Raw genomic sequence first — 21,879 nt, forward strand, 5'->3', positions numbered from 1 at the left:
ATTGACAACAAATTAAAACGCGAAGTACATCAATTACTTCACTTTTTTATTATTACGTGCTTTTAAGAAAATAATATTTCCACGCTTATTTCCGGTTTTGTGTTGACATTGTCCTCTCTAACTTTACCAAGTGTAGCCACAGGCAGGAACATGTGGTTGTGGTAATGTGACGGCATATGAACATCCCCCAAAATGGGAAATTAATCACCGTTGACCAATAGGACGGAAAGAGAAGGGAGGGGACTCAAGTACGCCTGTTACCAAATCAACTTTTATTGTGAAACTCGAGGTTTCAACATCCGGGTCGAGCATTTTTATTCTTCAGCTGGTGGTGTTTGCCCGTGTGATAAGGCCAGTCAAAATGCCAACGTCCTTATTAAATATCGCGCTGTTTTCATTTTTACAGGTTTTGCTATCTTTGTCTGGTTTTCAAGCGGCGGTGGAAGCAGCCAGCGGGAGAGGTGAGTTTATATCCGGCGTTGATTCAAGAAGTCAAGCGAGTACGAGCAAGCTTGGCCATTGAAAATGAAAGGTCGCTCCCTTTTGTGCGGCACATCCAAGTCGTGGTCATAATTTGTTACAGGGCTGTTATGTTGCATTTCGTTTTGTTTTTGTCTAGACAGTGACACAATAATAATTTGGCAAGCGAGCGTGTAAACCCATGCATAGTTGTACGATATGTAAGATTAAAGTGCATGGTACTGTTTTAGTTACATACCATGAACTGAACAGAAAGTTGCATCTGCATGCAAACTGCAAAAATATACGTGGGATGATATTACTGTCTTTGTTCGGGGCTGCATCAAGTTGAAACACGTGTTTCTCATTAAATTAATGTTAAATCGCAGTGACGAAAACCATGAGGGAGTTCGGGTTTTGGGGTCAAGCCAGCGGCGTTTGCTCGGAGGTGTCCTGTTGGAAATCGCTGCCCTTGTTAACGGGAAGGGATAGAGCGTTGCACAAAATTTCTTATCATAAAAACTTTAGTTGTTGAAACTTGGAAGAAGATCCTACTTTTTTATGTGTATTTAAAAAAAAACAACCTAAAATGGGTCAAGGGATGCATGTGTCGGATTATTTTTAAAATGTATCTTAATGTAAGAAAGTGTCACTCTTTCATTGACGCTTATGATCATTTAAATTGGTTATCTGTTCATGATTAATCCAGTGACTGTTTTCTCTAACAGTGTTTTCAGTCTCTTATTAGTCAGGAATATTTGCATAATGCTTGATGGATCGTCAAACTGTGGGTGATTTTTTTGTAGCCGCTGGATTTTATTGTAAGCTAAAAGCATCAGGTTGTGCAGCTGCTGGTCGGTAGTGGGACCTACCCATTTTCTACTGCTTATCCTGTTAAGGGTCACGGGGGGTGGAGCCTATCTCGGCAGCCTTCAGGTGAGAGGCGGGGTTCACCCTGGACAGGTCACCAGTGCATGGCAGGGCCAACACATAGAGACAGACAACCATTCACACTCACAGCCACGCCTACGGTCAATTTAGAGTATCCTGTTTACATCCTGAATATTGCATTACCCATCATTCACTGGTGTCAAGTTCCCTGACCCGTCTTCCTCTTGACACTCTTTAGTCTCGACCCGCCCTGTTACTGATGCAGGTAATATGACACAGTGCTGCGCTGCTGCTCACACGCTCATTCATCCCCGCAGGGTTTGGGGAGAACATCCACTGGAGGACACTGGATGATGGCAAAAACGAGGCTGAGGCCAGGTGAGTTCTCTCTCTTTCTCTCTCTCTCTCTCTCACACACACACACACGCACGCATGTGAAAAACACTGAAAATGCACTTAATAAATCCCCTTCATCTCGGTCACACTGTCAGGCCACCACAGGGCTGACTTAGTCTGGACTAAAGCGTTGATGTGTTTGCATCGACAGCGGGCTGCCGATCATGGTCATCATCCACAAGAGCTGGTGTGGAGCCTGCAAAGGTAAAATGCTGTCGTCTCTCCGTAGTGAAAACAGTCACGGTTGTGGAGGATGAGCTCCGGAGGTGAGGCGGCATGTGTTAATCAAGTCTGGCACAGCCCTGCTAGGTCAGAGTAAACTCTCGCAACTTTACGGGACTGGGGTGAAGCCATCAGCGCTACGTGGCGGATCTGAGAGGGATTATGATGCAAAAATCGGTTCTGATTTGCAGCCAGCATTTGAAAACGCTTCTGAAACAAGGTGAAAGTCCCAAGGTTTCGTCGGCTAAATTATTCTCACGTTTAATGACTGGCACCCCAGAAAAAAGGTCGCTTTAGAGCGGTTGTTCATATTTCACATTTCTCCATGTCAGTTTTGGGGATGATAATCCAAACATCAGGGCACTGCAGGGAGAAACAGATCATTTCTTCCTGAGGGGAAATTTCACGCATTGTGTTGTCCGTTCGCAAAGGACAAAGGAGGCACGTATGAGTTCACCAGGCCGAATGCACACAAATCAACATTTCTGTCACTGCAGCAGCCTACAGATGCAGGAGTAATCTAATAAACCAAATTACATCCATACTCTTGGCCGGATTATAACAAATTACAGACCTCCTGTCCTCACTAATCCCGCCTGACATGCCAAATAGCCACTGGCAATGTGGGCAAAGGAGACAAACCGCGGAAGCACAGCTGAGGAGCCTCTCATCCGTCTCAAGTCAGCTGAGCATTTAGATGAAAGTCCGAGCTGCAAACGTAGACCGAGCTCCCTCGTCGTCGTCCGTGGCCATCTTGAAAAAAATAGAATTGCACAAAGCGCCATTAAAAAAAAAAACTAGCAGAGGTCTGCACGTGAACCGCATTTGTCAGAATGTTCCTGTTACAGGGAGGCTTTATTTCAGGGTCAACCCTGAGGTGAGATTGTTGTTCTGTTCTCAACAGCGCTGAAGCCTAAATTTTCGGAATCCAAGGAAATCTCTGAACTCGCCCACAACTTTGTCATGGTCAACCTGGAGGTGAGAGAAGGTCAACACAGCCATTCATTGCCTTCAGTTCTGCTCGGGTGTCGTCTGCTTAATCATCGGTTCCAATTAAGCAGACGACACCCATCAGGTGACTGATTTGTCGCCGGGCGCGTCCTTCATTGTTTGTTTCTTATCTGAACAGGATGAGGAGGAACCAAAGGACGAAGCCTTCAGCCCCGATGGTGGCTACATTCCTCGGATTCTTTTCCTTGGTATGCAGGAGGTTTAGTCTCCTCTTCTTGTCAACAGTCGTTGGACTGTTGCTCCGCCTCTTTAACTTAAACATCTGTGGACGGCTCCACTGCCCCGGTCGTGGGTCTCTGTGTCAGTATGTTGAGAAGTTTGGATGCTTGAACGTCAGCAAAACAACTTTTAAAGGACAAGTGAATTAACTGAAATGCCTTTGAGGATGAGAGCGCGATCAAAATGGAAGCTCAACCACGCAAAACTTCAGACACAAATTCATGAAATGATTCGGTGAACTTCCCAAAGGCCAGAACTTTTTTTTCCCTTGGCTTCTTTCGTGGGAATTAATTGATTCTGTTGGTTTTGGCCAATTTAGAGCAAAGAAAAAAAATTCCATCAATTTTAAGATGGAGCCGTTACCAGAAGTATTGCTCCACTGTCTCATGACACTAAAAAGAAAAAAAAAAGTAGATTAAGAATAAAAATAAAAAAAACTGCAGCTTAATCGGGAAAACCACCTAAGAAGTTGCAGCTCCTGCTGCGTATTTTAAACAACTTTTTAAATGAATTTTAAAGTTGAAGTGAGGAACACAAACCCGTTTCCCCTGCTCACAGACCCCAGCGGCAAAGTCCACCCTGAGATCACCAACAAGAATGGAAATCCCAACTACAAGTACTTTTACAGCAATGCCGACCAAGGTAAGCTTTTACTTTGAAAAATTCCGTTGCCTTGCTTTTATATCAGTAATTCTGAGAGCGTGCGAGCTGCGAGGGGGCTTTTATAACAACCGAAACCTGTGTGGTGGTTGTTTGTTTTTTTTTAAACTGTATATTTTGTGAAGTTTCTAACAGGGTTGAGGCTTCACATTTCACTGTTTTTCAATTTGTTGCGTTCAGAAAAGTTTTTCTCATCCAGGTAAATGCCTTTAAATCAGGGTTGTGCGATACCGGATTTTTACAACTGATTTGGCCGATATTTAGGGCGGCACGGTGGTGCAGTGGTCAGCACTGCTGCCTCTCAGCAAGAAGGTTCCGGGTTCGAGTCCCGGCTCGGACACGGGGTCTTTCTGTGAGAGTCTCCGTGGGTTCTCTGGTACTCCAGCTTCCTCCCACAGTCCAAAGACATCAAGAGGGGACCAGGTTAATCCAGACTCTAAATTGACCGTAGGCGTGGCTGGGAGAGCCAATGGTTGTCTGTCTCTATGTGAAAACCACATGTAAACATTGTGAATGTTTAAAATGTTTTTGTTCATTTCCAAAACATTTGGGGGAAACAAACCCCATAAATTATACATGTTTGCTGCATTGTTTCGTCCTCATAAATGACAGATGCGGAGCAGCAGTGCAGAGACTTGAATAAAACTGGGCCGATATAAACATGAGCTGTCAAACAGATACGCGTATGTTTTAAAAAATGACCCGCAGTGCCAGTGTTGTAATGCATCTCTGCTTCTGAGTATCGTTCCCTATCAAAATGTGGACCTCCAATATTCTGTGGTTCCGTCAGTTGTGCTGGGAATGAAGGAGGCGCAGGAGAAGCTGACGGGAGACGCCTTCAAGCGTGGTCACACCGGAGACGAGCTGTGAGGAGGGGCAGACGGGCGGCAGGCCGTAAGGGCTACACTTCCTCCACCCGAGCTTCACAACCACCACCACCACCCCCACTCACGGATTATTCTCTTTCTTCCGACAGCTGGCCAAACAAAGCCAACCATAAAAGCTGTCATAGCTGAAGTGGGGCTTTTTTTTCCCCTCGTGTGTTTGCATCTCGTACGTGTGTCCATCCACAGTTGCTGATTCAGCGCCATGTTCTGAACTGTCTGTAGAGGATACGACTCAAGCTAGCCAAGTTTAAACTCAGGAGGTTGTGGATCCTCGCCTTGTTGGATGAAAACATCTGCAAAATTGTTCCAACTTTAAAATGCCTTGTTTTGTCACTAGACGGCCACGGTTTCCAGTTTTGACATGATCCGCGCGACAGTGTTTATCCAACAGAATTTCAACAGGTCCAAGAAAATGCGTCAACGCCTCCTCTGATGTGCTTCCAAAGATCCTCTGCGATACTTCGCCGCGTACTGCAATATCACCCGTGTACTTCTGAGTTAGTCCTATTCAGTCTTTAAAACCAGTGAATATTCATTTAATCCTGCCAATGTATGTGAGCTTCTTCAGCTTAATCGTTTAGCGACACTAAACTAGTTTTTACCAGCCACTGAACTCTTTGAATGAAGGATGAAAACATGGGTCAATTGTCTTGATGCATTTTATACGCAACAAGTGGGCAAATAAAAGTTTGTTGTATTGAGTAGTTTGTGTTTATTGTCATTTCATTGGAAGCATTCATTGCACAGCAGTAATAATGACAGCATATCAAATGTTATGTCTACCCAACAATAGTGATCCCTTATTGTTAAATACACACGTGGATGACAACCAAAATAAATCACCTTAAATTCAGTGATTTTAAATAGTGCTTGTCATTACTTAAGACAATGGATGGTAATTTATCCCATTCAAAATGCATCAAATTAAAGATGTTTACCAGAAAATGATTTAATTAAATGACTCATTTCATGACATGCTGACAGAAACAAAGAAATATTGGAATGTGTGTCCTCAACCTGTTAAAAAGCATTTAAAGATAGAAGTTCTTGACAGAGTAACGCAGGAATGAGTCCTAAAACAATAAGTTAGCACTGCTGAACATCCAGTTACCGCATCTCAAAGTCAACTGGTTTTTGTGAACCGGTTTCCTGTAGAATGCCTGAAATAAGTTCTGTGGCTAACACAAGCTTAAGATACTTTACTTTTTTTTTTTTTTCCTTTCTTCCTTTTCTGCAGCACTCACGAACTTTGAAAGTGTTTTGTGTCTTAAATCAGAAGAATGAAGCCTGTGATTTTAAAGTCAAGAGTTAGCAGTGTACTACGTTAGCACAACGTTAGCTGTGTGCTCCTAGCGATCAAACTTACGACTCAAAGCGTATTTAAGAGGCGTGTTCATTTGCGAAGATAATTCAACAAAACAAAAACATGCAAGTCTACTATACATTTGTTTTGCTCCAGAGTTTTTTTCTTTTCTTTTTTTTTTTCAGCACAAATATAAATCCAATGCAAAAAAAAAAAAAAAAATCTTATTGGCGTTCAGTCAAGGGAACCCATGGCAATGCTAACTCCTGGGTTAGCCAACAAATATTCCTGCAGCCCTCTATGTCTACACTCCAGCTACTAACGAGAGGATACAAGGCTTAAGATGACATGTGTAAGGGCACGGCGAAGACTTCAAATCACAAAGTAAACAAACAGAAATGAAAAACTTGAGAGAGAGATTGTTATGATTGCTATGATTATACTAATTACACAATGCTGCTGCAGCAAAATCGGCATTTTCCACATTAAAAAAAGAACCTATAAAAAGCTGTGTGGTACAACTGTACATTAAAAATTACACAGCTATGAGGATTAAAATAGTGATTGTTCAAAAATTTCCGTACCATTTACACCAGTGTGTTGGACCAGTGTTGACTAGGTGTGCTGCTCTGACTGCAGAGCAGCGTCAGGAGGAGAGATGACGGCGTTTGTACTGCTCTTCAGGTAGCGAGCAGCACATCCAGTGTTAAAAACATTTCACATTTCATGGATATCTTTACAAGATAGCACTGAAAAGCTAAAATGTTATATTCCTAATGTAGATCAACGTCTAGCGTGAAGCCACCCCCGTCCTTCATCCACACCCCCGGGCTGGTTGAAGTGTCTTCGGTCGTCCTCTGAGGAGGTGAGGAGGTGAAGAGGCCAGACAGGAAAAGAAGGGAGTGTGTTTTGTGTGTGTTTTTTTTTTGAAGGGGCGAATTTAAAATCTTCCCTGCTTGGCGTCTCCGATGGCCCCCCAAACATCGAAGACAAACTCGTCTGGGAAGGCAAAGTCACCGAGGGTCTCGTCTAAAGCCATGGCGAATTCATCGGGGTTTTTCTTGTCCCGGCCGACCTCGACCATGGTAGCAGCTGCAGAGAGAGAGGAGGGAGGACATGCAGCACCTCACTTCAGGAAGAACCGGGGAGCTTCGTTTCTCTGATACCAACTCACTACACGAGTATTTGAATTAAATTTATTTTATTTTAATTCTTCAGGTTTTGTTTTGGTTTTTTTTCAATGTAATTCTAGAGTTGAAGATTATGGGTGATCCTGGAGCGTCAAAATAAAACGCTTTCAATTTCTTGAAGCTCAAAATAAACGTTTCGGTTGCGGATCTGCGACACCCGTCCGCACGCCGTTTATTGAACTTTTCAATCCCCGGTCGCCCAACCACGGATAAATCCAAGAAAAGTTCCTGTAGAAACATTGTTGTGGCATGTAGAAAGAAAAATCTGTTTTCTCCGTAGCAGCTCATTGATTACACAATGGTAACAAAACCAATATATGCAGTGTTTTAGATGTCAAAAGGGTTTTCTTTCCTATGGTGATCAGGTCCAAATGGCTCCTTGAGTGTTTCAGGTTGCCGACCCCTGCTCTCCACTCACTAGACGGGTACGCGACATCCTTTCATTCGTACGCCGTGAAGGTCATCGAGATCAAATTCATCTGCTTGCTAAGACGACAAAAATGCCACCTAAAATCTGCACTGTGGTGGGATGAGCTGCCAGCAGGCTACGTAACACACAGCGAGGATTTTGTCGGCTGTCGCACTGAGAAACTGAGACTTGAGAAGAGAAAACTGCTGAGTACGTCGGCAGAAATATGGTGAAGTGGTGAATCCAGGGGCCTCCGTCTGGCACTGAGAATTCTGACACGTTCAAACACACGTTTTGTCACCATCATAAGTCACATGCCACTTTAAAAGTCAACGAGTAGAGTTGCTTGCCGACAGCCAACATTTCTGCAGATTGACAGTCCAACAGGAAGGAGTGACAACACCGTGAAGCACGTTGCCATTACGGTGTAACACAATTATAACAGCTAATAATCATAATCAAGTGGCATAGTGAGATCTCGTCTTTTCGGCCCGCCACGGGCGTTCAGATCTTCTACGATCTGGCGTTTCTCTCCTTTCAACCTGAGTTTTCAGTTCAGCAGCTTTCAAAAAAGTAGTAGTGGTTCGTTGCCCTGTTGGTAGTTCGTCCCAACACACACAGCAGACGTAATGTTTTTTTGTGGGCGGGGCTTAATCGCATTTTTACGAACAACAAATCATTTTCTGACAGCTCAGGTCCACTTCACATTTTGCGCACAGTGCCAATCCATGCCGAGTCAGCATTTTCTGGGTTGATTAACTAGTTTATGAACACGGGTCCTCACCAAGTTCCGTGTCCCTGATGCCCATGTAGCTCTCCAGCAGATCGTCCACCTTCTTCACCGCTTTCTCTTCAAATTCTGTTGGCTGGAGAGGGGGGAGGGGGGGGGGGGAGGACAACAACAACAACCCACAAAGAGCTTCAATTAAAGGGTTGATCCTTGCGCTCGTCACTCTTAGCAAATTCACCTGGACTTAAATGTCACGAAAAGACCTGCTGTGTGCACCAGGACTACACTGGCCTGCTCAGGCCTGCATTAGCATGTATCTTGAATCAATGATCACACCAGAGATGGGGGGTGCTAAGTAAGTCAGTTCGCTAGTGGTATTAGCATGCACATCCACGCTCGTCTTGAGTGGCCACTTGTGATTATATCCCACCTACCCTCTCTGTATGCATAGAAACACGTGCGTCACTTCTCTTTGCAGGATCTAAACACCCAGGCGGTGATGCACATCACGCCTGCTTCGTCTGCCATAAACCCAGACGCGTTCATTTAAGGTCTCAACAGCGACATAAACAGACGCACCTCCTCCTCAACTGTTGCCGGGCCCTTGGAGCGAAGTCTCAGCGTCCCCTTCCCCATTCCGATCTTGTTTTCACTGGCGGGCTTGGCACCCTTTGACCTGGGCTCAAGCATTTCTATCAGGACAGTCACAAGGGGGGGGGGGGGGGCAAACATTTGCTTACTCAAGGTAGCGCGTCTTACTCAAACAGTAGCACTCCCTCCTACGTCGCCCGCATCGCACGAACACTCTGTGGGATTATACACACCATCACATTTTACAAGGATGCTTTATGAGATGAAAGCTGACCCCAATTAATGGCACTGAAACAGATTTCCGCTTCAGTCCAATTGATTTTCTCTCCCACTTCAAACAGACATCAACAGGAATATAGAGACACACAGCCACGCTCGTTCTCTCACCGAAGGCTTTCATGGGTTCGATCAGTTTGAGGGTGAAGGACTTGTCTCTCGGCAACTCTTTCAGCATGCGAGCAACTTCATAGTGCCGCGTCCCGATGATGTTGCGTCCATTAATGCACTCTATGTGGTCGCCCACACAGATCACCTTCACGCCGTCCACCACGCTGCCCTCTTTGATGCGCTGCCGAGGGGAAGGTTGCACGGACACGGAGACAGAGACAGAGAGCGAGAGTAGAGATTATTAATGAGGAGTAACATGTTTGAAGGGTTTTTTTTGGGGGGGGGGGGCAGTAGATTAGCACAAAGGAGCACATTCTGGACAATTCTGAAGGATTTTTGCTCTTTCAGGGATCACAAATGTGAAACCACTCCAACAAAATTATATAAAGAGGTTGCCATGGAAAACTCCCCTGCGCTGTTCTTCCGAGTCCTCCAACAGACGCAGTGCGGGACCTTCTGAACATGAAGGACCAGTGTTTTGTTTTTGTTTTGTTTTTGTAACTCAGTTCAAAATCCTCTCCATCGTCTGTGTTGGACTTGCAGTGCTGTCTCAGCATCACATGATGGCACATGTGAGCAGTCTGCCATGGTGGAGTGAGACCACCGAGACCAAATAAGCTCATTAGCTCAGTCCACAGAGACACAAGCGACATACCGAGGTGAAGAACAACTCCCGTGGGAGAGCGAGTTCCATGATTTCTGTGCTCCGCTTGCTGAATGCTGTTTTGTGAATGCTGTGAGAGGTTAAAAGGTCATAATGGGGTCATTTAGAAGTGAATGTGACGAAGCTGTTCCGCTGAGACAGCAAGCACTTGTGTAATTTCTACTAATAGTCACTTATTAACGTCCACATTTCATCCATTTGTACGACAGGAGTTTGGTGGGCGAGAAGCTGAAAGAAACAGTTTGTTACTCGACCTGTAAGCTGTTGGAATGAGCAGGAGGATCGATGGCGGCTTTGATAGTGGAGCAACACTCGGTGTGAATTTCACTATCAAGGTGGGAATGTTATGCCGTTATTACGCCGCTGGAGACGGAACGGGGGATGAGATCGTCGCCCCTCCGATCCACCGGCAGCGATAGTAACGATGGCAGCTCTGGGCAGGGAACAGCCCGTTCCTGACACCGTGTCCGTGGAGTTCACGGATCGCCGCCTGCTCCGGAACTTGATAGAACACAGCGTTCGATTGGCTGTGTGTGACGCAGCAGAGCAGCGCAACAGTGGATTCGGTGCAGTCTCACGGCGTGGCTCATATTTTGGTACAATTTTTTTTTTTTTTTTAGGTTTTCTTCATACTTTTGTTGTGCTGTCAAGACAAAATGACATCACTTTGCATTCTCTTTGTCATTGAATATACTTTAAATTAATTGATATAGTAATTAGACTGTAATTGCACCTAATAAAATGGCCAGGGCAAGTACCCACGCTACATCTCAAGATCTCATTTTGTTTCCAGGGACACTGTTAAATCTGGCAGTCCATTGTTCACGATGCTGGGTGATGCTACCTGCTACTCCAGTGACAGTTATTACCTCACAGTTGAACACATTTTTACCAAATTAGCAAAGTCAAATGAGCACAAGAGAAGCTCCGCCGCGTCAGACGAGCCCCCCCCCCGTGTATCTGCTTGTGGCGGATGACGCGGTACCTTGATGAAAGCGTATCCGGCTCCGTTGTCGGTGATGGTGAGGCCCAGAGCATCTTCAGATTTATGCACCTCTACCTCCTTCTTGATCCCTTTGATATGAGCGAAGATAAAATCCTCCAGACCGATCTGGCCCCCCAGCAGCTTGTCCATGTCGATCTTGTGGGTGTTCAAGGTGCAGAACAGGATCTGCACAAACAAAAAAACATTCCAGAGACGAATATAACAATCAAGTACAGGCAAAGATGATACATTTATGAATCTTTGATGAAACCAAACTCAAAAAGCAAGTAAAAACAAACTCTTTTTTTTTGGGGGGGGGGCACTGAACATAAACATCGTCTTTTGGGAAAAAGACTTCAAGGCCCAACTGTGAACTAAACACCCACGAGAGTCTGCAACCTTTAGTACCCAGTCAAAAAAAGAAACCCTGATGTTAGTCACAGCCTGAAAACTGACCTGGATTCAAAAATAAAAAGAGCATGAACGACAGAGCGCTGTGTCAGTATGCTAAATATGAATCTTCCGGGCGCTCTTTCTACCCACCGGGGGCGTCATCTGGGTGGGTGCATCTGATGGCGGAGCTGTTGTGAAGAAGCATCAGTCTATAATTAAGCAAACTGAGGAAATAAGCTTTCACCCTGTGCCAGGAAGGGCTGAAACCTGGCTGCTTCACACTTTGGGTCTGCGGTGTCTCGGTAACGTGATCACCTGGAACACCAAAGACGAGCTGCTGGACTCAACAGCACTTCAAACAGAGACTGGACAGTTATGAATCATTTATTTGTGCTGCCTCACCTACACAGAGCACGCCGGGCCTTATAATGATACTTCGACTGCTATTTATATTCCTCAGACATGCCCAAATGAAAGTTCTGTGCTATTGTGGGATCAGCGTCCCAGTAGGGACCAAGCAGACCAGGATTTCCTGGCCCACTTCCGGGTTACAAAGTAGATCAGTGTTGGTTCATCAGGAGGGTGACCTTTGAGCACCAATCAGGCGCAACCAGAGAGGCTTGCCTTGTTTGGGACTTTTTTTTTTTTTTCCTTCTGTGTACCAACAGGCACGGTTCACACTCAAATTAATCAACATGGCCTCAGGCGTTGCCGTGGGTTACCACCAGACTATAATAGAATGGGATTATAATGGAGGGAGGCCACTAGAGAGGCAGAGAGAGAAAAGTGAAAGGGAGTATGGGGAGAAGAGGAGGTGGTGGAGTGTGATTGAATTGATGCTTCCCTCTCTTTCTTTCCCAGTATCCCCCCCCAGCCCAGAGCATTACCCAAGAGTGAGCGAGCAAGCAAACGCCCACGGTTACCAAGGCTGCCGCCGGTGCAAAGCTCTGAGCTCTCCTCATTCACACCACTGGGTGTAGGGAGAACGCAGTAGCACCTGCGCCTCACAAGAACAGATCCAGCACCTCCCACTGCCTGCAGAGCACTGACACGACCACCGCCTGGACGAAGGCCGCGACGAGAGGCCACAAGATGGAGAGGAACAAGCGCACAAGAGAACGTCTGACCAGATTGAAAACTGAAGTTGCAGCCCAAACCCTCGTGTCCCACAAAATAATCTGGTGGAAGTGTGAAACTCGCTCGTCTTGGCTCTCAGAGGAACAAACTCCCCCGGGAGCTTTATGCGACCCATCTTTTTATGCTATAATTTGCCTATGCCTTGTTTTATTGTACTATGAACCAAGTGCTCCTAACCATTTTATTTGTTGTGAGTGTTTTCTGTTGCCTGTTTTCTTTGCCTGTATGTAAATCTATCTAGATATTGTTAAGCACTTGGGGTTGCATCTCTGCATTAAATGTGCGGTATGATAACTTGGAATTATCATATTATTACTAAAATGGTAAACGCAGGGTTTCCCCGTGTAAATCACGGGGGAAAAAAGAGCAACCCCGCTAAACTAACCTGTAAAAACAATCCCGGCCTATACATCATTTTGTGCTCTTCACAAGTTCTCCAGCTCTAAAAATAAAGTGTACTCCAACAGAGACAAGCATGTCCACCTACAGAGATTCTTACTGTACACTACGAAAAGCTTGCGGTGGAAGAAAGGAAGGAAAAACACACACTTCAATTAAATCTGCCTTACTGGAGCAGTGTTGATGAAAAGATTACCCCCAAAAAAAAAAAACAGTAAGAAACTGAACCACCAGCCAATTCCACCCTCCTAGAAGAGGATCTGAAAGGTAGAAAAGATTAAATTCTGCTCTCAGTGCAACAACGATTTCCTACTTGCTGTCTTCACCTGCTTTTATTACTGCATGGGGAGGTTTTAGTAGTTAACATGGAATGCTGATGTAAGCGGTGTGTATTGTGGTGTGGCTCCACTTTTAACAGGAAATCACAGTCATCAGCGTTTACGGGAGGGAATGATTTACTGGACTGCAGAGATCATTTGTTCAGAATGATCACTGCGAGGCATCTCTGTCTGTCTGTCTGTCTCTCTCACACACGCGCGCACACACACACACACACACACACACACACACACACTCTCTCTACTCACTCCGGACACAAACTCATGCTTTTTTCAACTCTGTCAGCTTCTTCAGAGGCTAAAAGCAGCTGTTCTACAAGCTGAAGTCAAACATAAACGCGCCAACCTAAAACAGGTCCTTATCACAACAGGTTGTCGTTTTTGTTTGTTTGTTTGCTTGTTTTTCTAAATTCGGGATTGTCCCGTGTCCGCCATCATGTCAGTCCTAAGAGAGGCTGGCGGGAACCAGCTGGGAACCTTGCTGCTGCTGCTGTTCTGCAGGCTACAGGTGCCGTGACAACACTTTCCTCTGCACGGCCGCTGGTAAACAACCACCTAAAATCACCATAACAGCCCTGAGGTCTCCGTCTGCTGCTGCTTCACATTCCTCATTACCGTCGCCTTTGTCTCACTCAGGCACACTGGGGAGAGTTGACGCTCATTGGCTTGTCACTTGGGTAATGAGGCACAATCATCACTAACATGGTAATACGATGTAATCAATGGAGCCGTCAAGGAGTGGCTGGCGGGCGCCGCCAACACCACAGAGGTCTCGCCGGCCACCTCAGATCTGATCGGAAGTCGTTTCAGTGAACGTGAACACGAGAGGAACCGAGTCCCTTCTCTGCTGGTCCACTTTGAGAGTTCTCTCATAGAGGGCTACATGTGAAAACACCCTAAGAGACTCTTCAGAGCACTTGAGGAATCTTTTCCTCGAAAAAGACCCCCAGAGACACGTTGAGCAACTTCTTGGGCAAAGCGACGAGAGAACACGGCAGTAAGTGAGTCAGTAATGAGCTCTCTGCATCTCCTCTGTACAGCAGGAGGCTTCGCATCCACCGTGAGAGAGAAAATGAGAGCGATGCTCTCTCCTTTCTGACTGCTATCCCTTGATTGATGATTCTCCCTGTAAACAGACGGCTGCAGAGTATGACAGTGTTTGGTGTGCGTGGGAGTAAAAGGAAGTTCTATGGTTGAAAACTGGAGAGCCAAAAGAAAGAGCTGTGTGACGGCGAAAGTAAAGAGTTCTTGGTATTTTTTTTTTTTTTTTTTTTAGGTGGGCGTTTAATTGGAGGATAAAATAATGTTTTGTTCCATTTCTGAGACCCCGTCCTCAGCAGCACAATGCTGAGCTACGTCGCTAACACCGCTCCTGACTGCATGTAGTCACAGCCGCTGAAGGGAGGCTCGTACAGTGAAGAACCACCTTCTACATTTCACTGCAATTAATATGAAATATCACTTTAAAATGTGCACACACAAAAAAAAACACCTTAAAATCTCGTAGTTTTTTTTTTTTAATTTCAAACGTGCATGGCTGCGCTTGATGAAGATGTAGATTACACCGAACAATGTGCTCGAGACAGACATTTTTGGGAGAGTTATGCACTCGTCTGTAGTTGGTCACCTTTAGCTTCAAGCTAAATATACCTGGCTGGCTCTTTCTGCATTCTGGTCACGCAAAGTAGGAGAATGAAAAATGCCTTCGTTAGCTCAACACGCTATCGGACCTTTTTCTGAGTGCTTGAAAGGCAAAACCTACTTTTTGGTTGGCAAATCGCTTTAATACAAAAAAAATGTTCCTGTCTCCCCTGCTCCCACTCTAACCTCCCGAAGGGTTCAAGACTTGGCGATCACTCCTGATGCAAATCACTCTTAAAAAATAATGAGGGGGGGAGAAAAGTTTCCTCTCATGTGAAGCAGCAGAAACACAGATGCAGCCTAAATACTGCGGGTGACCTCTGATTACTAACAGCAGACTTAAGCTCCATCAAATGAGATTGTTAAACCAAATCCCCGGGATTAAGAAATGTCCGTCTGCAAACGTGAAAGTACAACTGCCGAGCACCTGCACGACACAAACAAGAGACTCCACCACAGCAGAGAAAATATTCAAACGGTATGCAAATGACTCCTGGGGATCATTCTCTAGAACGGGCGGACAAGAAGGGCCACGCCTCGAACTTTACAACTGAGGGGCCAATAACCAGACTTTGACCTGGATAAGCACATAAATGCTCAAATACTGACTTGCTGGTCCAGCAGGCCTCCAGAGCCTCTCCATCAGTCCTGCCATCCAAGTAATGACTCAAGACCCAGCCCCCCCCCCCCCCCCCCCCAACTAGGAGCGACTGCCTCATTAAGACAAGAGGCCTTCATGGTGAATCCAGACGTGCCGAAACACAATGTGGAGTTTGTTCGGAAGGAAAGGTGTAACCTATTAGGAGGGAATTAGAACGAGGAAGACAATAGCGCGTTACATAATTCATATCCAGCTCAGCCAAGCGCTCATGTAACCTCGGCATCACAAAAGCTACTGGTTTACAACCCAACCAGTCACGGCTGGTGAGGTGGAGCTCGATGCAGCACGGGGAAAACAGTCGGTAAAGATTTACATCTGAGTGAGGAGCCACTCAAATTCTTCTAGAGTAACCACCAAAAAAAACAAAAACATGATAATGAACAAATGCAGAAGTGTCGGAGAAGCTCTTTTGATTATACTTCTTTGGAGCAAATTTACAAAGACATGAGGGAGAAAACAAAGCTACCCAGTAACCAACACCGACCAGGTTTGCCTCCTGGATCAGGATTTCTGCTGCATATCTCTGATCCTTTATCTCCAGCGACGTGAGATCATTTTTATTCATATTTAGCCTTCTAGATGGCGGCAGATGGCACCTTCCATTGTCTGATGCTCAGTGGGATGTTTGTCTTCGCGGGTCTTTAAAGTCTTGAGCGCAGCCTGTTTGTGACAGCTCAGCAGCGTCTCCGACACGACGGTTCACCGGCTCTTGATCAAACACTCACTGGGACTGAGTGTCAGAAAAATGTCAATCAAAATGCTATCACTAAATTTATGAATGGGGTATTTTGAATCATGACTGTGCTGGTCAGCTGCTTGCTGTCTGAGGAAATGACAACATTAGAATCCGTTTGATTGGTGTGGCTCTGCCGGAGTGTACCAGCCCCTCTCTCTGGGGCGTTTCACCTGGGGGTGACGTTGCGAGAATCTCGTTACAGCCACAACAATTTCACAATTTGAGTCATGAACCAAAGCATGTGACCAGGTGAGTTTTAGAGAGTAAATCACCTGGGAAATTCACAGCTGATGCTGACGACGTTAGCATTTCTCACTCAGGAGGTGAGGTGAGGTGAACGCCCTAACTTCCTGCCAAACGTGCCACTCGTGTCGGCTTTACGGCGTCAAATGTAAAGTGCAGGAGCTTTAATTCTTCCCTTTGACAGATTTTCCTTTTGCGAGTTACAGGCATTTCCAGCGTGTACGGGCAGCAGGATGAAGATTGGTGATGTTTATGGAGGGATGAGGGAGGAGCCGCTGGGCAGAGCTGCTCTCCCGGGAGCTGTGGGACGCCGTGGCTGTGACTGGGGAAAGTTATCTGGTCAGATTTGAGGCTGTGCCCACTGAGCCGGACATGAGGGACTTCCTGCGGCAAAAAAAATGTGTTCAATCGAGAAACTTATAACATTGCTGGGCTTCTCTTGCTGTCTCGGCCACATTTTGGAATAAGTGAGTGTCTGATACCATGTCTCCACTGATGCCAATGCTAACAGGACAACCAGATATGCTAACATCTGGGTTGTTGTTTGTCCTTTGCTACCTGCCTCACGAGCCTTAAGGCATCATGCGAGCGGGAGTTTCCGTGTATCCTTCTCTGAAATGTGATCCTTTTCAAATCCTCAGTCCTCAAGAACAGGTCTCCTGGTGATGGGAGAGGACCGGTCTCCCGCACAGGACAAGAACCTTCAAACGAGAGCTACGCACCACTCCCCCAGTCTCAAAGATTCAAAGAACATTTCGCTCGTTAAAGACTGTAAGGTAGCTTGGCTATTGAAACAAGTTTAGACACAGATAAAGAATTCCTTTTAGGCATTTTATCAAGGAGCATGTCAGAACACAACCTTGTCGCAAAAGAAAACCTGCTTCATTTGACCCTCAATCATGATATTTCCTGCCACTGAACCAGACTTGTGATGCTTTGGAATGTTCTTTACTGTGTTTTGATGCCAATAAGACAAAATTCCTGCAGGGATTATGTATTTTTGTAGGCTAACCCAGGAGCTCGCGTCACAATGCTCAAGCAAAAGCCAATAGGATGTGGATTTTTCGTCACTGTTGAAAATCAGCTCTGGTTTAAACTCAAGTTTATGAAACACACACATTGTGTTCAGCGTGACAATCTTCTGAGCACCGATTTTTAGCATTTTTTTGAAGAAGCAATGCAGTCATTCGAAGTACAAAGTTAGCATCACGCTGTGCACACCTCTGCTTTCTGGGCAATGACATTTGTACTTTCATTTAGCCACTTGTTAGCGACCGCCGCTAAAGACGCATAAACGCTTTGAAACTCACAAGTGTGGAATTCTGAAGTATTTTACTCCAAAGACACATGGAAACACACGAAGCCACTGACCTTATTTCAAGGATTTAACAGTGACCCACTCACCAGCTTTGAGACGATGGACCCACAATGCTAACTTAACTCTGGGTTTTAGGGCTCACCTCTGTGCCGCTCTGCTCATCAGAGCCTCTGAGCCTCAAGAGGCGACGGAGGCTCGGGTCTCCGGCTAACACAGCGTACCAGGCTGATACCAGACAACCACACCAGCCTCTCCAGTCAAATTCATGTTCATAAAAGCCTCATGACCTGCCCCTCAGACTTCCTCTTGAAGAGAAGAGCTCAGGCAGTCTGGATGTGAGGAGGACACGCAGCATGCTTTTAGTTTCAGGGCCGCCATGCAGCTTTTACTCCTCCTTCCTAGTAGAACTCGGTGCTTAATAACGTTGAAAAACTGCACCCAGAGACAAACAGCATTCACTTGTCAGTGACTGCAGATGGAGACACCGAGTCTTGCAGGCGTTAAGGTGAGCAGGCTGGTCGGAGGCGGACTGGGTGTGCCTCCACAGACGAGCTTTGACAGGGGACAATCAAAGTTGACGTTTAATGGCCACCACACCACTAATCTCTCGGAAAAGCTACTTAGAAAAGTGTTTGCCTATACCTTAAGCTTTAAAGCTGGCAGCGGAGGACCCATTTCACATTATTTACTTAAGTCAATGCACCAATGCGCCATGAAGACGTAAAAGTGCTGCATTTCAAAGTCCTACCAGCGAAATGAAAGTCATTTAGCACAAGGAAAAGGACAAATCATGTAGAAGAACGAGGACTCAAATTTGAAAGGGGGGCTGGGGGCACATGTAGCTTTCCACCGCTTAGCTTTCATCTCAGCCTTGAAACGTGAATTTATCTTTCCGAGCAACAAGAGGGCCGTTCACAGTTGAAAGAGAGATAAGACTGCATTTAAGTCCGTTTAGGTACACTGAGTTCCACAAGAATGAACACCGTTGTTAAACACTGGGAAGATGCTGAGTTGTAAGGCAGCAGGTCCTGTGTGTACATCAGTATTTACACGCATTTGGATGTACAGGAGAGACAACAGGCGTTGTCAGTTATTTAGTGGTTCTTTGGGTCTAAATTCTTCCCGTCTGCGGGGGAATCACCATGTGTAAATATTTATCAGCCTATGAGACCTACCCTGAATCTACCACACTTCATGAGGAGAGGCATCAAATCTAAAAGAAATGTAAAAAAAAAAAAAGAAGTCTGAAAAGGAGCAAAACCCAGATGGAAGCTCACTTCCAGGTGTATTCAGTCTGTCTGGCAACATTTTCTTGCATCGCACCTCGTTTGTGTTACATCTTTTAGCCTCCTGTGTCCAGGTGGGGTTTGTTTTGGCGGAGCGCGCGTAGTTTTCGTATCAGGCCAAAAGTCCACTTCTTGACGTGGCTCGGATGAGATCCGTCACCACAGGGCTCACATAAACGGACCTTTTGATTAACGTAAACAGGTGACAGTCGTGCATTCAGCCTGCTTTCATTGACAGGATGAGCAGAGTTCAAAACGTGATTACAGAATCTCATTCCATAGAAAACTGGTCCCTGTAGCAGGCACATGAGCCGATACCAACGCCTCAAGTCCAAACTGTGAATTTCATTCCTGCGGCTCCTTTCAGTTCATTTGTCTCATGGTTCGCCCTCTTTTCTGAGGTTTACGAGATAAATCTCAGGGATTTTTATCATTATTCACATGTGAATGGGGGGGGGGGGTTATATTTATGAGATTAAATTAAAAAAACAACTTTATGTATGAGCTTGCCCGTTTCTCACCTTTGCTCAAGTTAATAAATCTTTTGGTTGTTTGGGTCCAGGCACATATGCGTGAGTGTGTGCGTGTGTGTGTGTGTGTGTGTGTGTATACATAATAACTTAAATTACAAACTGCTTTTTCTAAGCACACCTTAAAATGATCTTACGTTGGGAGCAAAAAGGTGTCAAATAAATCATTTGGTTTCTAATGAACCTGGTCGGTTGTAAAAAAAAAAAAAAAAAAAAAAAAAAGACAGAATTTAAAAAAAAAATTAAAAATCAAAGTACTCGGTTTATTAAACTCTGAAATGTTGTAATTGCTTCCACCACCTTCAACAATCGCCGTGAGTGAGAGCAACCTCCAACACCTGAACGCAACACTAAGAAAAAAATAGTAGTCACCTCTGCTGGTTTTCCCAGTTATTCGCACCAGGTGGGGTCTTACCTCAGGTGGACTGATATTAAACGCTTCTGCTATTTTCCCGTACAACTCCTTGACGTTGGTGAATCCCTCGATCCTGCCGGTGGGGCTTCCGTGCGCCAGCTGCGTGTGGAAGACCAGTTTGGGCCGCAGGTTGGCAGGTGGAGGCGGCAGCCCCGCTCCGTTCACCGAGGATTTACTCAGGCTTCCGACACCTGCGTGGCCGCTGCTCACCTCCTCGTTGTCCACCAAATGCTCCTTCGTAGATTTGTTTTTCTTCCTCCAAGGTCCCAGCGGCATTTTGGACTTTTTGTTTTGTTTTGTTTTGTTTTGTTTTGAGGAAAGTCCGAGCCGCTGCTACAACATTGAAGTGGCTAACCTGGTGAAGTGCAAGCCCCACCAACGGTCCTGCTGCCCGTGTTTACTTCCTTCTTTCCTCGATGTCTGCCGTCCTTCCCTCCTTCCTCCCTCCCTCCCGCGGACACCTCGGTTCCTCACCTGACCACAGCCGAGGTTTGACTGGCTTCTCCGACAGCCACTCGGCCGTCGCCCGCTGTAAATATTCAACAGGTAGGTGGCGAGCGTGGGATCGAGTCTGACCCAACCTGCTGGCTGGTCCTCGGCTAACAATAGCGACTCTGTCCCTCAGCGTGCGGCGTCGCGCAGGCGCAATGGGACCCGCTGAACCAGTACACCTGAGTCCCCAGTACGGGGGGGGGGGGGGGGGGGGGGGGGGGGGGGGGGGGACACCACCGCTGTCTCAACACCTGCCTAAAAAGACACGTCAACTCAAGTTACACTCTCACGGGAATGGATCCCTGTTCACGGTCAGGGATTCGTGACGTATGAGGGCGCTGCTACAAATTCAGGGACCTTTTTTTTGCACCCCCAACTCATCCCTGCTTTTTGAGCCAGGCCTCAGACCAGGTCACCCCCTCTGAAACGATCAGTCACAATAAAACTGGATGTTAAGGTGTTATGGAATTATTAAAATCAGCATTGTCCTGCAGTTGACATACAGAGATAAGATATGTAGTTTGGGGCCACAAGATAAAACTGATTAATTAATTGGCCCAATTTATAACTTGCGCTGCATTCAGTACAACTCAGAAATCGGAGAAGTGAGCTGCAATTTTAGAAAAACTAATGTGATTATGTCTTAGTCGGAAAAACATAGATATCCTGTTGTACGCACAGTATTTTAATGTTCTTCTAATATTCTACGTTGCCTCTGAAGGTTTTTTTTTTTTTTAATGCCTCCTGAACTTTTAGAACCTAATACTTCCTAAATGGTTTCCCGAATTTCCCTCCTGAATAATTACTGACTTAGATTTTTTTTTTAAACTTTGTTAAATGGAGTTGCATCAATTGGATGCAAGAAAAATTGGAATGAAGTAACGAGTAAATGAAGTAGTTTGTCCACGCTGACTTTCAATCGGTAGTTAATCATAATAAACATGAATGGTTTCTGATTTATTTAGTTTAATTGTGTTTCCCCCCCCCCCCTCCATCTTTAACAACTCCATCTTTTTCCAGTTGGATGGTGCTATTGGGCTTGTGAAGCCTTTAACTCAGCAGGTGCGTTTACCCTCCACCCTCCCTGGACGATAGTGAGTCATGGTTTGCACAAATCTCTAAAACATTTTGTTCTGCATGAAGGTGTTTCAGGGACACTGATGCAGAAGTGTTTCTCCTTCCTGGAGGCTACATTCAACTAACTACCTCCCCCCCTGGAGTGGGGGGGGGGGGGGTGTCAAGCCAGTCACATTATTATTGTTGCTGGAAAATTTAAATGATCGACA

At 45.6% G+C, this 21,879-nt stretch overlaps 2 protein-coding genes across 3 annotated transcripts; one reads left to right on the top strand and one right to left on the bottom strand.

The window, feature by feature from the left end:
- Positions 1 to 289: 289 nt before the first annotated feature.
- Positions 290 to 5,449, top strand: txndc12 (thioredoxin domain containing 12 (endoplasmic reticulum)). 2 transcript variants are annotated; one of them, XM_086204327.1, is made up of 8 exons: positions 290 to 461; positions 1,668 to 1,728; positions 1,898 to 1,950; positions 2,873 to 2,946; positions 3,098 to 3,167; positions 3,757 to 3,840; positions 4,649 to 4,752; positions 4,835 to 5,449. In XM_086204327.1, the coding sequence occupies exons 1-7, from the start codon at positions 362 to 364 to the stop codon at positions 4,726 to 4,728; spliced, it is 522 nt and encodes a 173-aa protein (XP_086060453.1). In that variant the 5' UTR covers positions 290 to 361; the 3' UTR covers positions 4,729 to 4,752; positions 4,835 to 5,449. The 2 variants fall into 2 exon arrangements, with proteins under 2 accessions (XP_086060453.1, XP_086060452.1); XM_086204326.1 differs by having other exon boundaries at positions 291 to 461; positions 4,649 to 5,449.
- Positions 5,424 to 20,698, bottom strand: gipc2 (GIPC PDZ domain containing family, member 2). Its single transcript, XM_086204325.1, has 6 exons — positions 20,102 to 20,698; positions 11,005 to 11,190; positions 9,356 to 9,536; positions 8,957 to 9,069; positions 8,432 to 8,513; positions 5,424 to 7,140 (listed from the first exon to the last, which is right to left on the bottom strand). The coding sequence occupies exons 1-6, from the start codon at positions 20,375 to 20,377 to the stop codon at positions 6,989 to 6,991; spliced, it is 990 nt and encodes a 329-aa protein (XP_086060451.1). The 5' UTR covers positions 20,378 to 20,698; the 3' UTR covers positions 5,424 to 6,988.
- Positions 20,699 to 21,879: the final 1,181 nt, after the last annotated feature.

Source organism: Aulostomus chinensis, chromosome 5 (genome assembly GCF_037954235.1).
Source record: "Aulostomus chinensis isolate RoL2024-O1b breed Wild chromosome 5, RoL_Achi_v1.0, whole genome shotgun sequence".
NCBI lineage: Eukaryota > Metazoa > Chordata > Actinopteri > Syngnathiformes > Aulostomidae > Aulostomus > Aulostomus chinensis.

Excerpts from the sequence above, each read along its gene's own strand:
- txndc12 (XM_086204327.1), top strand. The coding sequence starts at position 362 with ATGCCAACGTCCTTATTAAATATCGCGCTGTTTTCATTTTTACAGGTT. Across the intron at positions 1,951-2,872 it reads CTGGTGTGGAGCCTGCAAAG|CGCTGAAGCCTAAATTTTCG; the intron begins GTAAAATGCTGT and ends TGTTCTCAACAG. Across the intron at positions 3,841-4,648 it reads TTACAGCAATGCCGACCAAG|TTGTGCTGGGAATGAAGGAG; the intron begins GTAAGCTTTTAC and ends TGGTTCCGTCAG.
- gipc2 (XM_086204325.1), bottom strand. The coding sequence starts at position 20,377 with ATGCCGCTGGGACCTTGGAGGAAGAAAAACAAATCTACGAAGGAGCAT. Across the intron at positions 11,191-20,101 it reads TTAATATCAGTCCACCTGAG|ATCCTGTTCTGCACCTTGAA; the intron begins GTAAGACCCCAC and ends TTGTTTGTGCAG. Across the intron at positions 9,070-9,355 it reads CGAACCCATGAAAGCCTTCG|AAATGCTTGAGCCCAGGTCA; the intron begins GTGAGAGAACGA and ends CTGTCCTGATAG.